At 33.1% G+C, this 15,765-nt stretch overlaps 1 protein-coding gene and 1 pseudogene across 1 annotated transcript; both read left to right on the top strand.

Moving 5' to 3' along the window:
- The first annotated feature begins 7,081 nt into the window (after positions 1–7,081).
- Positions 7,082–8,382, top strand: LOC107019679 (annotated as a pseudogene).
- Positions 8,383–14,638: 6,256 nt separating this feature from the next.
- LOC107019678 lies at positions 14,639–15,106 on the top strand. The gene has a single exon (XM_015220076.1). The coding sequence runs from the start codon at positions 14,639–14,641 to the stop codon at positions 15,104–15,106; it is 468 nt and encodes a 155-aa protein (XP_015075562.1).
- Positions 15,107–15,765: the final 659 nt, after the last annotated feature.

The raw sequence follows: 15,765 nt of genomic DNA, 5'->3' as shown, positions 1-15,765 counted from the left end.
AATTCAACCATTCTTTATAAATTACTCTCATTCATAATTGTTTGTTAGGATAAGATCATACACTCACCTAAAGGAAATTTAATATAAGATGTAATTTAACTAATATAATTCTACTATACTAAACATATCAAAAGTCTACATAACTTTTCAATTAAACAAAATGGAATAATTATTTAGGACAGAATTGAAAAAATGACTAATTATTTCATACACTTATTCAGCTCTTATCACTAATATTTTTTCAGTCAATGTTTTCGTGACTATTGTTGTTAGCGTACCAGTGTTATCTATGATGTCAATCTCGAAATAGCACATGCAGTTGAGACAAGAAGTAACTGTATATTTGCAATTAATGAAATAGACGTATTTGATTATTATTATCTGAGTTTTTTTATTATTATTATTATTATTATTTCATTTTTCTTTTCGTCTTTAGCGTAAAATATGAGAAATAAAAAAAAAGTGTGAATGAAAAAAAAAATTAAAACTATTTTTTTTTTGCAGCTATGTTGTAATTTAGTTTTTATATCTTTAAACTATTTTCGGAACATTCATAATAAACTTTATATGAAAATAATCAAAAAAATAAATTTAACCATAAATATAAATTAGCCGTTGAATTATAAAAAGGAAAAAAAAAACTTGTGAGAAGGATACAATATAATTATTATTGAAGTTAATTTTTGTAGAGGAAATTGGTATAAGTAAGCCATTTTTGTAAGAATAGGATATATATACTCCCTTTTCCTATTTTATATAGCACTTTTCACATTTCGAGATTCAAATAAATATATCTTTAATCGTAAGTTTTTCATAGATCCTTTTAACATTTTGAATTATCAATTATTGTAACTTCTAGTACTTTTTACGTAGTTTACAAATATATAAATTTCATTTCAAAAAATTTGAGAATTCCATACGCAATGTCCGGTCAAAGTTAAATTGTTTGACTCTCAAAAAATGAAAAGTGTCACATAAAATAGGGCAGAGGAAGTATGTAATATGAATCATTTTCGAAACAAGGTAAATTTGACTCGAATCCCGAGATTTGCATGAATGGAAACTTTCCCCGTACGTGTGTATCTGCTCTCTGTTTGAATTGAGACGAAGGATCAAGTAGTAACGAATGTAGAGTAAAGGCATAATCAAGATGGTTAGTTGACTCAAGCATATTAGTGGCTTAAAGCAAAAATTAAATGGAGTATTAAACTTGAATTGTTAATAACCATTCTATAATTAATTTCTTCTAGTTTTCAACTGTTAATATAATCATTCTTATTTGAAATTATTTTTTATGAGATATAATATTCCAAATATGTCATATTTTTTCTAATAATTCCTTCATTTTTCATGAAAAATTTACTTTTTTTTAAAAAATTAGTATTCAATATTTGTTAAAGAATAATAACTTATAAGGTATTATTTTTAAAAATGAGGCCCCTTAGATTTAGGGACACAAGACACATGTCTTTTTTTAACACTATTAAATGACAGATTGAATGGTTAAGACTTGTAATAAGATTCTAACAGTTTCCTTCATTAATTCATACACACAGAGACACAAGAAGACAAAGATTTAGTTTAACCATTTTCTGGAAATGAGTAATCGGTCAGAGCGGATGAAGCAATTGATAATGAATCTTCGTGAGAGTAGTAATCGGGAAGATGTTCTAATTCAACTCAACAGTTTCACCGACTGAAGCAATGTGCATGGATCTTTTGATTCCACTTGTGAAACTCTGAACTTACACTTGTTGGGAATAAATTCGTAACAGAAATAATATTTGCGGTAATAAAGGCAATAAATGCGGAATACAACAATACGGTTAATCGACGAGAATAAAAGAGAAATAATGACACCAAGATTTTATGTGGAAACCCTTCTAAATAAGGAAAAAACCATGACGCGAGAGGAGCAACGAATATCACTATAGTAAGGATTTTACACTTGTATGTCTGAGCAAAACTCCAAAGATCACTACACACTCAAAAGAAATAACCCTCTTTTGATTTTTCCACCTCACTATAATATCGCTCACACTCTCTATTTTTTCTCACATATTATTTTCTTCTGTGATGTCTCACTCTTCTTTTCTCTCCTTTGTAATTTTTTTTTGGTGCACCTAGAATGAAGAATTGTCCTCCTTTTTATAAAAAATAAATGCACTACCCTCCAAATGTGCTACAGAAGAATAATTTTTTCTTCTTCATAGCTTACCTACTATTGAAAATTAAGTAAAGCTGAAAAATAATTCAGCACCAAATTTGTAAAACTTTGAAATTGGCAGAGAGCTATTCAAAGTTTGGTACATGGGGATGGACCCCACAATCTCCCCCTCCAGACCCATTTACCCTGAAGGAGGTAGCTCTAGGTTTCTAGCTTGAGTACATGTCGACAAGTTCTTTGCATAGATCGAACTTGTCTTTTGATACCACCTTGGTTAGCATATCTGAAGGGTTTTCACTAGTAGGATCTTCATGACCTGCATATATCCGTCCTCTATGTTTTCACGAATCCAGTGATATCTCACGTTGATATGCTTCGTCCTTGCATGATACATGGTGTTCTTGCTCAAGTCTATTGCACTCTTACTGTCACAATAACAGCATACTTCTTCTGATGCAATCCAAGTTCTTGAAAAAATCGTTTCAGTCATACCATCTCTTTGCCAGCTTCAGTAGCTGCAATATATTCTGCCTCGGTTGTAGAGAGTGCGACACACTTCTACAACTTTGACTGCCATGATGTAGCTCCCCCTGAAAATGTAAACAAATATCCAGTAGTGGATTTTCTATTATCGAGGTCACTTGCCATATCAGCATCATTATAGCCCTTCAAGATTGGATCAGATCCTTCAAAACACAAGCAATATTTTGTGGTACCTCTTAGGTACCTGAGTATCCACTTAACTGCCACCCAGTGTTTTTTTTCAGGATTTTCAAGGAATCTGCTAACAACACCAACTGCATGAGCAATATCAGGTCTTGTACACACCATCGCATACATCAAACTCCCCACTGCTGAAGAATAAGGAACTTTAGCCATTCCCTCTTTCTCCTTTTTTTGTTGTAGGACACATCTGTTTGCTCAACTTTGATGACTCGCAAGAGGCGTGCTAACAAGTTTAGCACTCTTCATGTTTAAGCGTTCTAGTACGCGTTCAATGTACTTCTTTTGAGATAGCCACAACTTTCTTTTTATTCGTTCTCGAACAATCTTCATCCCTAGAATTTGTTGTGTTGGGCCAAATTCTTTCATGTCAAATGACTTGGACAAATCTTTCTTCAACTTTGCAATCAGCTCTTTGTCTTGTCCTACAATTAACATGTCATCCACATACAACAACAAAATAATAAAATTGTTGTAAGAAAATTTTTGAAGTATACCCATGGATCAGAATAGGTCTTTGTATACGTTTGACTTTTTATGAAAGAGTCAAACTTATTGTACCATTGCCTTGGGGCCTGTTTCAACCCATAAAGATTCTTATTCAATTTTCACACTATGTGTTTCATTCCAGATACTTCAAATCCCTCTGGTTGCTCCATATAAATCTCTTCTTCCAAATCTCCGTGAAGAAATGAAGTTTTCATGTCCAATTGCACCACTTCAAGATCTAGACTAGCTGCTATGCTCAAAATAGTTCGAATAGAAGTCATTTTGACAACAGGTGAAAAAATTTCGTCAAAATCAATACCTTTCTTTTGTTCGAAGCCTTTTACAACCAATCGAGCTTTGTACCTGACCAACTTGCCAGTTCTATCTTTTTTGAGTTTAAAGACCCACTTGCACTTAAGCGGTCTTTTGCCTTTTGGAAGTTCAACTAGCTGGTATGTGTCATTTTCTGTAGAGAACCCATCTCTTCGTGCATGACTTTCATCCATTGGCTCTTTTCTGGATGAGACAACACCTCCTTAAGACATTCTGTCTCACCTTCATCATTGATGAGGACATACTCTGAGGAAGGGTATTTGGTTGATTCTACCCTTTGTCTTTCTGATCTCCTCAGAGGTTTAGATTGTTCTTCTTCTGGGTACTCCATTTGCGCAGTATTATCACCAAGTTGCTCCCCCTGCTCAACAATCTCATCAGGTTGCTCTTCATGTTCAACAACTTCATCGATCGTACTTTCAGCACTTATGGGATGGTTAGAGGAAGAATGAATGGTTACAAGATTAGGGACTATACCATTCTTTTTATTGGCCTTCTCGGATAGATCATCATCAGTTCCAACTTCACTTTCTCTAAAGATTACATCTCTACTTCTAATGACCTTCTTCTATACAAGATCCCCTAGTCTGTACCCGAACTCTTCATCTCCATATCCGATGAATATGCAGGGAACTGATTTATCATCTAGCTTTGTTCTCTGCTCCTTCTATATATGTGCAAAAGCTTTGCAGCCGAATACCTTTAGGTGCGAGTAAGACATCTCCTTATTGGTCCAAACTCTCTCCAGAATGTCAAACTCTAACGGAACTGATGGACTATGATTGATAATATAACACATTGTCCGAACTGCTTCACCCCAGAATGTCTTAGGTAATTTACCCATTCTGAGCATACTTCTCACCTTCTCAACAATGGTGCGATTCATTATTTCAACTACACCATAGTGTTGTGGGGTTTCAGGAACTGTCTTTTCAGGTCTGATTCCATGGTTTGAACAGTACTCTTCAAATTTTCTTGAAGAGTACTCACCTCCATTGTCGGTCCGGAGATGTTTTAGCTTTCGACCTGTCTCTCTTTCTATCAGAGCATGGAACTTTTGAAATACTTGAAACACATGATCTTTGGTTCTCAAGATATAAACCCACAATTTTCGAGAAGCATCATCAATAAAGGTAACAAAGTATTTATTACTACCTATCGATTCTATCTCCATTAGACCACAAACATCAGAATATACCAAATCAAGTATATTCGACTTTCTTTCAGATGATATCTGAAATGAGACTCTATGTTGTTTACCAAATAAGTAGTAATTACAAGGTTTTATCGTTGTACCTTTAGCAAAAGAGATGAGTGATTTTTTGGAAAGAATTTTCAATCCTTTCTCGCTCAAATGACTCATTCTTTTATGCCATGAATATGCAGAATTCTCTTCGTGAGCCGCATTTAATTCACCTTGGCATATTTCTGCATTTGTCCTCTACAATGTGCCATAAGCAACTCCTTTTGAAATCACCAATGCCCCTTTGGTGAGTCTCCATTTTTGATTTGAGAAGTAGTTCTCATATCCATCTCGGTCCAAAGCCACTCCCGAGATCAAGTTCATCCGCAAATCAGGTATGTGGCGCACATCTTTCAACACTTATGTGCATCCAACATTTGTTTTTAAGAAAATGTCTCCGATCCACGCAATCTTTGAGTAACTTGTGCTACCCATTTTCATATTGCCAAAATCACCAGCGACATATCTGCAAAAAAGATCTCTTACCGTTGTGGCATGGTAAGATGTTGTTGTGTCGACCACCCATTCCGACTCTACACCTGCGAAGTGCATGCATTATTCTTCCTCATTTATGAGGAGAACAACATTGTCATTATTTTGCACCATGGCAGCTGTGTTGTCATCATTCTTCTGGCCTCTAATTTCCCCTTTGACCTTTTTTAGATTTGGACAATCTCTTTTGAAGTGTCCTGGTTGATCGCAATTGTAGCAATTTCTGGCCTTCGATTTGAGTCGGACCTTGGACTTTCCACGAGCTCCGGATCTAACATAGTTACTTGAGCTCCTTTAGTACCTTCTGCCTCTACTTTCCGATATGAGAGCCTGTCCGTGATTTTCAGGCCTTTTTCTCATCTTCTCATTAAGAAAAAGGGCTGATGTGACATCCTTCAACTCAATAGAGTCCTTACTATGTAAAATGGTTGTTGCTAAAGTATCGTAGGAAGATGGCGACGAGTTTAGGAGCACTATGGCTTTATCTTCATCCTCGATCTTTACTCCGAGGTTTGCTAGCTGCGTGATTAGTCCATTAAGTACATTTAAATGAGACAAAAAATTTGTACCTTCACCCATATGTAGCGCATATAACTGCTTCTTTATGTACAATTTATTTGTCAGCGTTTTGGACATGTATAGATTTTCTAACTTTGTCCAAATGCCACATGCACTCTCTTCATCGATGATGTTATTAACTACATCATCTGTTAAGTGCAATCTGATTGCACTAGCAGCCTTTTCATCCATTTCTTCCCAAGTTTCATGCATTCGGGCTTTTTGGATTTGCCGCCTAGTGCCTTGTACAAACCATGTTGGATGAGCAAGTCTTTCATCCTTCTCTGCCACGTTGAGAAACCGCTATCACCGTTGAATTTTGCTACCTCGTACTTTACTTCAGACATTTTTTTTTCAACTAAGTATAATACAATAAGCTGCAAAAAATATTTCTATAAATGAACAGAACCTGTGCTCTGATACCAATTGTTGGGAATAAATTCGTAACATAAATAATATTTGCGATAATAAAGGCAATAAATGCGGAACACAATAATATGGTTAATCAACGAGAATAAAAGAGAAATAATGACAACAAATTTTACGTGGAAACCCTCCTAAATAAGGAAAAAACCACGACCCGGGAGGAGCAAGGAATATCACTATAGTAAGGATTTTACACTTGTATGTCTCAGTCTGAGCAAAACTCCAAAGATCACTACACACTCAAAAGAAATAACCCTCTTTTGATTTTTCCACCTCATTGTAATATCGCTCACCCTCTCTATTTTTTCTTACAGATTATTTTCTTCTGTGATGCCTCACTCTTCTTTTCTCTCCTTTGTAATTTTTTTGATGCACCTAGAATGAAGAATTGTCCTCCCTTTTATAGAAAACAAATGCACTACCCACCAAATGTGCTACAGAAGAAAAATAATTTTTTCTTCTTCATAGCTTACCTACTATTGAAAATTAAGTAAAGCTGAAAAATAATTCAGCACCAAATCTGCTAAACTTTGAAATTGGCATAGAGCTATTCAAAGTTTGGTACATGAGATGGACCCCACAATACTCACCATACTTTTACAGGTATATGATCGAATTGCTTCATTGTATTCGATGTGTGAAATTATCTTATGGATCTAATTTTGATTTTAGCAGTGTACCCCAAGCTTTGTGACTCAACATTAACCATACCGAAATCTACTCGACTTTGTAATGCTCTTAATGCATTTCAGGTGAATTTACTTTTCGATTCTGATGATTTTCATGTAGCCTGTAAAAATGAAATAAATTTATCCGAATCTCTGAAAATATGATGAGGCCTCTGCAAGTTGTGACGCTTAGCATCTCGAATCTTATTGCTGCCCTAGCAAAGGTCATAATACACTACCTAATTTACCTTTAAGCTTGAGTCTTTCAAGTAAATTTGATTATCAAATGTGATGTATCATAATTTGATCCTAACGAGTACAAATCGTAGGATGTTCCGACTTTCATATGGGCAAGAAATTCTTCTTTTATTGCTAGACACACAAGTAGTTCCTTTATGTCAGCATTGCATCTTTCATGGTGATCAATCGATACGGAAGGTTCGTTAGGCCTGCCGAAATGCTTCTACTGTGATCAACTTTTATATATGAAAATAGAGTAAATTAAATGAATAAAAAATCACAGAATCAAGAACAAAGCAGAGGAGGGGTTTTGCCAAGAAGGTTGTTTCTTTAAAAGGAAGTTTAGAATGGTAGAATTGAAGAAATGACCTGGTGATATCGTTTATTGTTGATATCATCCACATATATCATAGTAATGTTTGTTTTCATGATTCCGGTCCTCGCTCTTCTCTTCTTATTTGTTTGGTGATATTCGTTTTTACATTCATATAGTTTTCTCAGCTTGAGTCGATGTTTTCTTACACAGGTTGCAACACTCATACTAATGAAAATCTTGATTCAAGAGAATGGGCTAAAATGTTGGTGTGCTCTCCTCGCTCGCTTTCTCTTAGTCATACAAGTCCTGCATCAACTGGTAGACAAATTAACTTGTGAAATCCCTTGCTCACAGCAGCTAAAATATGTTGTTCAATGCTATCTAAGTCTTTCACAAGTAGCATGGGTAGGCGGGTAATTTTTTTTGGTCCCAGCTGCTCTTATGGTGAATTAGTCTCTAATTATCAACAACTTTATTGTTTGATTTGATCTTTCCCTTCATGATACAGGGTATATGATACGGTGAGAACCTATTTTCCACAACAGCTAACTGACAATACTTTTGGCAACATTACTCGTGTGAGTCCATTGTCTTAATTATGTACAAAACCAATATATACTTTATGATATTAAGTAGTAATTTTGTGTTTAATTTGCAGGACGATCCGGAGATTCCAAATATGCTGCATCAGTTACTGTTGAATCTAACTCGTCAACCGCCACAATAATTGGTAGTATTGTGGTGGTTGATAGAGATAGCAAAAGTGTTGGGAAGGAATTCAAGTAAAGTAGAACAATTTTGCAGCTTTTTAGTATGTAATGATTTCGTCTTATTGCTTGCTGAATGATTTTGTGTTCTTTTCTGCTTCCAAAACGAATGTACATTCTTTCATGTATTTTGCTTTGAGTTTGTTCACCTTATTTCTGTTGTTGGCGTTATCCTCTTCAATCTTTTTTTCAGAACTTGTAGTCTCTTCAAAGATGTCTCTAATCACTGTTTTAGACTAAACGATATACATAGGGGAATCTTCGCTAGAAGAGCCAAAATTTGTTGTTGTTTATACTTTGTGGGGTGTTGTTATTCACTTGTATATATAGAGACCAACTACTTATTTGGACATTGTTTCTGAGTCTACACGGTTATGTACTTGAGACACCTCCTTACCATTTTCTTCTGTTGAGAGGTAATGTTCAAATCTTCCTTACGGATGCCTCATTACGATCAAAACTCAGAGGACTTCTGTGTCCCGATAAGTTTGTCAAATCATCAAAATAAAGTATACTACTGCTACTGCATCATAAGAAAAATTCACAAGCAAAATAACATCAACTTCTCCATATATTTTAACAAACAAATAGACATTAACATGAGCAACAATTTAAAATAATTCTAAATTCTATGCGCAAGGATAAACAAAAGAATGTGACGGAATCAAGAGATTTAAGTATTACTAACACAATTTTTCAATAATCTAATAGGCTAAAATTCTAGAGTTGATATACCTCATTATAAAAGTGGCTCACATACGTCCGCTCTATTGTTATAAAATGGCTCACATATTCTGCTACAGTTATAAAAGTGACTCATATATACTCCTAAAGCTTTATTTTATTTTTAAGAAAAATAATGTATTTTATCTTTTTACACATAATTGTTTTTAGTTTTTTCTTTCTTTCATTCCTTAGTGTAAAAATAAGAAAATAAATTAGTATATATATTTTGTAAATGGGAAAATGCACAAATATCCCCTCAACCTATGCTCGAAATTTCAGAAACACATTTATACTATACTAAGGTCTTATTACCCCTGAACTTATTATATAAATAATTTTCTACCCTTTTCGGCCACGTGGCACTATCTTGAAAAAAAAAAGTCAACCAGCGTTTGGCCCACAAGATAGTACCACGTAGGCCGAAAAGTTGTGGAAGATTATTAATAAAATAAGTTCAGGGGGTAATAGGACCTTTGTATAGTATAAGTGTGTCTCTGAAATTTCGGGCATAGGTTGGAGGTAGTTGTGCATTATCCCCTTTGTAAAATGAGCATAACCGTAAATATTTCCCTCCAAAAATCTATATATAATATAAAGCTGAATAAAATCACTCTAATGTGGCATACTTCATTGATCAGTATACTATTTATTTTATTTTTTAGAATTTAAAATTTGTTTTCTCTCATTTTCTGTTCAATAACCTTTAAAAACAATTATTCACTTTCCTTATTATTTGCCTTTACTACAGTTAACTCTTCCTTCCAAAAGGAAATATGTAACACCTTAATACATGATGGTGTAATTAATGTGCATTATCACACATTTTTCCCAGCAACCCACGTATTGTCAGTTTTTTTTAATTCTTATTCACATGTATCAATTAGACAATTCATTTCCTTATTTATTCATACCTTCTTAGACATTTTCCTTGGAGTTTCATGTAAGTATTTTTTTCATATCTTCTTATACCTTTTTGGAGGGTTTCATGTAATTTTTTTTCTCTTTGTCTTTCATCTTCTTCCTATTATTTTATCCATCCATGGTTTTTATTTTTAATGTATATATATTAGCATCCTTTTAAACAGGATAATTATTATGAAGCTTTTTATATGAAAAGCAAAAGAGGTAATCCAAGAGTTTATTTTATCCATTCTTGATTAATTTTTAACGTATGTATATATGTTACCATTCTTTGAAAAGGATATTACCATGAAGCTTTTTGATATAAGCCAATAGTTTTTTATTTATTTATTTATTTATTATTATTATTATTATTATTATTATATCAATATCAAATGTTATTTAATTTTTTAAAAGATATATATATATATATATATATATATAGCGCACGTATTGTAAAGGAGGTTCTTCATCATGTTAATGTGGCATGCCACATGATCACAAAAGGTATTTGTCTATTTTCTTAAGATTTATGCATTTTTCTCTATTTTTACACAATTGTATTGTTAATAATTATTAATTAATGATCAATTATACCTTGCTACAAATAAAAAATTTCAAAGGCTATCATTTTGGCATTTTAAAATTATAGTCATTTCATTCCCCACAATTAATATTTACTTTTCCATAATTAGTGTGCTTATAAATGGAAAAAATGGTTACAGAATTTCAACAAAAAAAAATGCATCCACTTAATTGCAACTCTTTGATGAAAAAGATAATGCAACGTTTCAAAAATTTACTATATAATGAAATATGTCAAAATTCTAACACAATTTCTCTATTTTTCTTTCCGCACTAATTTATTTTTACTGCTATTTGTTCATTTTATATCTCTTCCTTTATTCTTTCTCAATTTAGTATTGCAATATCTTAATTTTTGTCATTATTTTTTTTATCTTAAGCAATGAATTTTAATTTGTATATCTTATGAAGATAATACTCTAATTAGACATTAATTGTTTGCAAGTTATATAGATATTATCTCTTTATTAATTTCTGAGAGGAGTTGAAATATAAAGTGTAAGCAGTTGTTTTACCATTCTTTTGGTTGGTGTACAAATTTTACCAAAAAATTAATACTTTAACTTTTCAACATAAATATTTCTAAAATTTTTATAGTGACATTTCATTATCGATTGTAATTACGTAATAATTAGTTTTCCGTGAATAAAGAAAATGTGATTGTCGTTTAAATTCCTTATAGATTACATAGATATATGATGTTACTAAGAATACGAAGTTATTGACTTTTCGTTATTGATTGAAATTATTACTCATTTAACTGGTTCATTGTAAATTAAAAAAATTTTCCAATGGTCAATTTACTCTTTTCACTGTAGATTATATGAAAATATAATATTATCAGCTATAACATATTTAGAAAGAGAAGATTTATCAACTAAGCAAGATAAGCTTCATTCAAGTGTAATTTTCTTTTTGCAAATCAGTAAATACACTCATGCTCATGATCATCTTCTTTTTATATTTTATTTTTTATAAAACACAATAGTTAAAAAGTAATATGAGAGATATTGCGTGGTGGACGACTAAGAATTCTAAAACTGCTTTACGAAAATATTTGTGAAAGTTTCTTATTTTCTTGTATTTGTTTATGCATTGAAGCAATAAATAGATACTAGGTTGTTATAATTATAGAGAAAAATAATAATTAAACAAGCAACTATATAAAATTAAGTAAATTTGAGATTTTATTTGATACAACTAAAAATAAAATGTCCATTTTTTCTTTTTGTTTATATCATAAAAACTTACAAAAATTATATTCTTTTAATATTTTACCGAATGTGACATTCACTTTTTCTATGTTTGCGGGATGAAATATTCATGACCTTTTAAAATAGAAAAAATTATAAAAAAATAAAAATAAGAAAAGTTATGTATGTGAATATGTATATACTCGGAAAATTTTATAGGTATTATTTAAATAATAAGTGCATGAGAGATAATAATATCATCAAATATTTAAAAGATAAAACAAAAGTAACCAAGATTATGTAAAAGTAGAAATTAAAGGAAATAATGGTTTGCAAATTTGTAGAAATAAAAAAAACAATTGTAATGATAAATTTTGCCAAATAAAGTAAAATTTTATTAGAAATATTTAACCCGGTCAACTTCACTAGTTATTATATATATATATATATAACTTGTTTCAGTTACCTTCAATAGTTCATACAGTAGATGAAAATAACGATTTGATTAACCATTTTCTGGAAATGAAGAATTTTCTGCCGTTATCATTTTTCGAGCATCATAGCAAGGCAGCACTATTGATAACGAATCTTATGATCGTGAAAAAATTCTTATGCAACTCAACAAATTCATCAAACAACGGAGAAGTGAATCAATCTTGGATATCACCTGTCTAACTCCTTCGATTCTGTACTCAATATACTTGTAGAGGTACAACGTATTTCTTTAATTTATATTTCATTCACATTGAAGAAATCTTGAATATAGAAATTTCATTGATTTTAGGAAGTAGTAGCAGCGAAGGACAAGTTTTTAAACGAGGGAATCTTCACAAGTTTGTAATGTATTGATGCTCTAAGAAAGGTGATTTTAGAATATAACTATTTTAGTAGTGAAGCTATTATCGTAATACGATGTTCTGAATTCACTGTCTTGTGCAGTTTGATGAGTTACATGGACATGAAATTCTTCTTTTATTTCTAGACACACGCCTATTTTCTTCCTGTGTGAACTGCATTCTTGATGGTGATAAACTGATAAAGAAGGTTAGGCATACCTACTTCCGATATAATCACTCTGTGGTATGTTCTCATGTGCAGGTTGCAACACTCCTACTTACGAAAATGTTGATGCAAGAGGAAGGGCTAAGAAGTTGTTATTCTCGCCCTGATTGTCTTCGGTCAGTGATGGAAGTCTTGCGTCAACTAGTAGAAGAAACATTTATTAATGAAACCCCTTGTTCACAGCACCTAAAATATGTTATTCGATGCTTCCTAAGTCTTCCGCGAGTAGGATGGATACCCAGGTAATTTGTTTTTGTCCCTTATATATGGTGAATTTGTCTCTAATTATTATTTGATTTGATTTGATCTTCCAACATGATACAGGGTATATCAAACAGTGGGTTCCTCAAGAACTATTTGACAATGCTACTTTTCACGCTATTATTCATTTAAGTCCAGCGTCATGTTTCTTCCTACAAATACAACATACCTCTAGCTAATGTATGTTCAAAACAAAAATGGATCTTCACATTTGAATTACTCATTAATTTGCTGGTAGATCCAGAGATTCAAAATATGTTGTATCAGTTAGTATCGAATCTTAATCCTAATCCTAATCCCCAACAATTGCTCGGATGAGGATTGAGTATAGCAGATAGAGATAGCAAAATTGTTGGGAAGGATTTGATGGAAGTTCTGTTAATAACTTTTGATAATGACAAATACTTTTATGAACCAGGTTCATTGATAATGACAAATACTTTTGATGTTGACTCACTTATGAACCGGGTTCATTATTAAATCAGTGGTCGTTCCAATTGAAAAGAGGCGAAGGACAAATATTAAGGCACAGCTGTAATTATGGGGAAAAAAATGAATATAATAAGTATTTCCATAAATGAATAAGACAAAACCTTTTCTGAAAAGGTTGCCTACTTTTGAAGACAAAACCTTTTCTGAAAAGGTTGCCTACTGTAACCTTTTCAGAGAAGGTTGCGTATAAACAAAAAAAAAGAAAGCAATTCTTTTTCATATCAAAGAAGGATACAGAAATCATAATCATTATCAACTTCAAAGAGAGGAAATAATTCTTGTTCAAAAGTCTATATAAACAGAGATTTCAAGACAAAGAAAGCAGTTCTTTGCAATCGAAGAAAAGGTGAGGTGAGACGAAGAGAGAGGCAGCAAAGAGTGTTTTGTTAACTTGTGAGTTTTGTTCTTAGTAAGACCGTAAGCTTGTGTGATTGTAAACAAGAAGTGGGTTTGGCTTCTTGTGGAGAGAGGAGATTAGTGAGTAAGTTTGCAAAAAGTGGGTTTGGCTTTTTGTAAATTTAGAGAATTCGATTAGAGTTAATCGAAAATTGTAATTGAGTAAGAAAAAGTAATAAAACTAAGTTAAGTTTTTCCTTCCTTGAGATAGGAAGGTTTTAATAAAAGTATATTGTTTTAATTAACTCTTTTCTTAGGCAAACAGTCAAGAACCTGGTTCTTGATTTAGGGGTAAGGTTTCTTCAATTAGTATCAGAGCAAGATCTTTTCACCAAAAGATTAACATCTTGAAAAGTAAATGGCAGCACCACCTACCCCCCAAAATCAGGGGCGCGCTCTACCACTGAGCTAATAGCCCGTCGTGCGAGCCTCCCACTGGGGGCCCGCTATGCCAAAAGCGAGAGAAACCCCATCCCTCTCTTTCCTTTTTTCGCCCCCATGTCGCCACACGGGGGGAACATGGGGACGTAAAAAGGGGGGTCCTATCAACCGACCCCCACTGTTTAATGGAAAATACTATGGATGGTGGAAGAATCGCATGATGGATCATCTAATAGGAGAAAATCCTGATCTCTGGAGTGTAGTCTTAGATGGTCCTACTATTCCTATGAAAAAGGGACCTGATGGAGAAACAATGGTACCAAAAGAGAGAGAGGAGTGGGATGCCGCAGATAAACTGACAATTCAAAATAATGCAAAATCTAAGAAAATTCTAATTTGTGGCATAGGACCAGACGAATACAACAGGATCTCTTCTTGTCAAGATGCCAAGTCAATCTGGGAAACCTTACAGACTGCACATGAAGGAACAACTCAGGTTAAGAAATCAAAGATTGACAATCTGAATAGACAATACGAATTGTTCAGAATGATGGAAGGAGAAACTATTCAAGAGATGCACACTAGATTCACTGCTATCATCAATGAAATTTACTCTCTAGGAGAAGTAATTCCAAAGAAAGGCAGTCAGAAAACTCTTGAGCGTCTTACCCGAATCATGGGAAAGTAAAGTTGAAGCAATTACTGAAGCACGTGACTTAGATAAGCTTGCTATGGATGAGCTCATTGGAAACCTCATAACTTACGAACTGAAGAAAAATCAAGAAAGAGAGATTGGTAGCAAAAGGAAAGAAAAGAATCTGGCCCTAAAAACTACCACCTCTGAAGATTTTGAGGATGAAAACATAGCACTCATGGCCAAAAGATTCTCCCAATTATTGAAAAGGGGACAAACATTTAAAAAAAGGAGTCCACATAAGAATGTTGAAAACTCAAGAGAAAAATTGTGTCATAAATGTGGTAGTCCAGACCACTTTATAAAATTCTGTCCACATGGGCCTTAGAATACAAGAAAAACAACCCAGAAAAGGACAAAGAAGACAAATATATTCCCAATAACCGGAGAATGACAAATCAAGAGGCCGACATATCCATGAAAAAAGCACTCGCTGCAATGGGAGGCATATCTGAAGATGAATCTGAGAATGAAGAAATTGAGAATCAATCCGTACTTGCAATAAAACAAGAATACAATTACGATTTTCTTGCTTTAGTAGCAGTAACCGGAGAAGCAGACAAAGAAAGTACTTGTCAAGCACAAGATACAATTCATGCTCTAATGGCTGGTTCAGATTCCGAGGAAGAAGAAGACCAAAATAGTCATGTTAG

This window comes from Solanum pennellii, chromosome 5 (genome assembly GCF_001406875.1).
Source record: "Solanum pennellii chromosome 5, SPENNV200".
Taxonomy (NCBI): domain Eukaryota; kingdom Viridiplantae; phylum Streptophyta; class Magnoliopsida; order Solanales; family Solanaceae; genus Solanum; species Solanum pennellii.
Note: the sequence above shows the minus strand (reverse complement) of the source record. Positions and strands in the feature narration are given on the sequence as shown.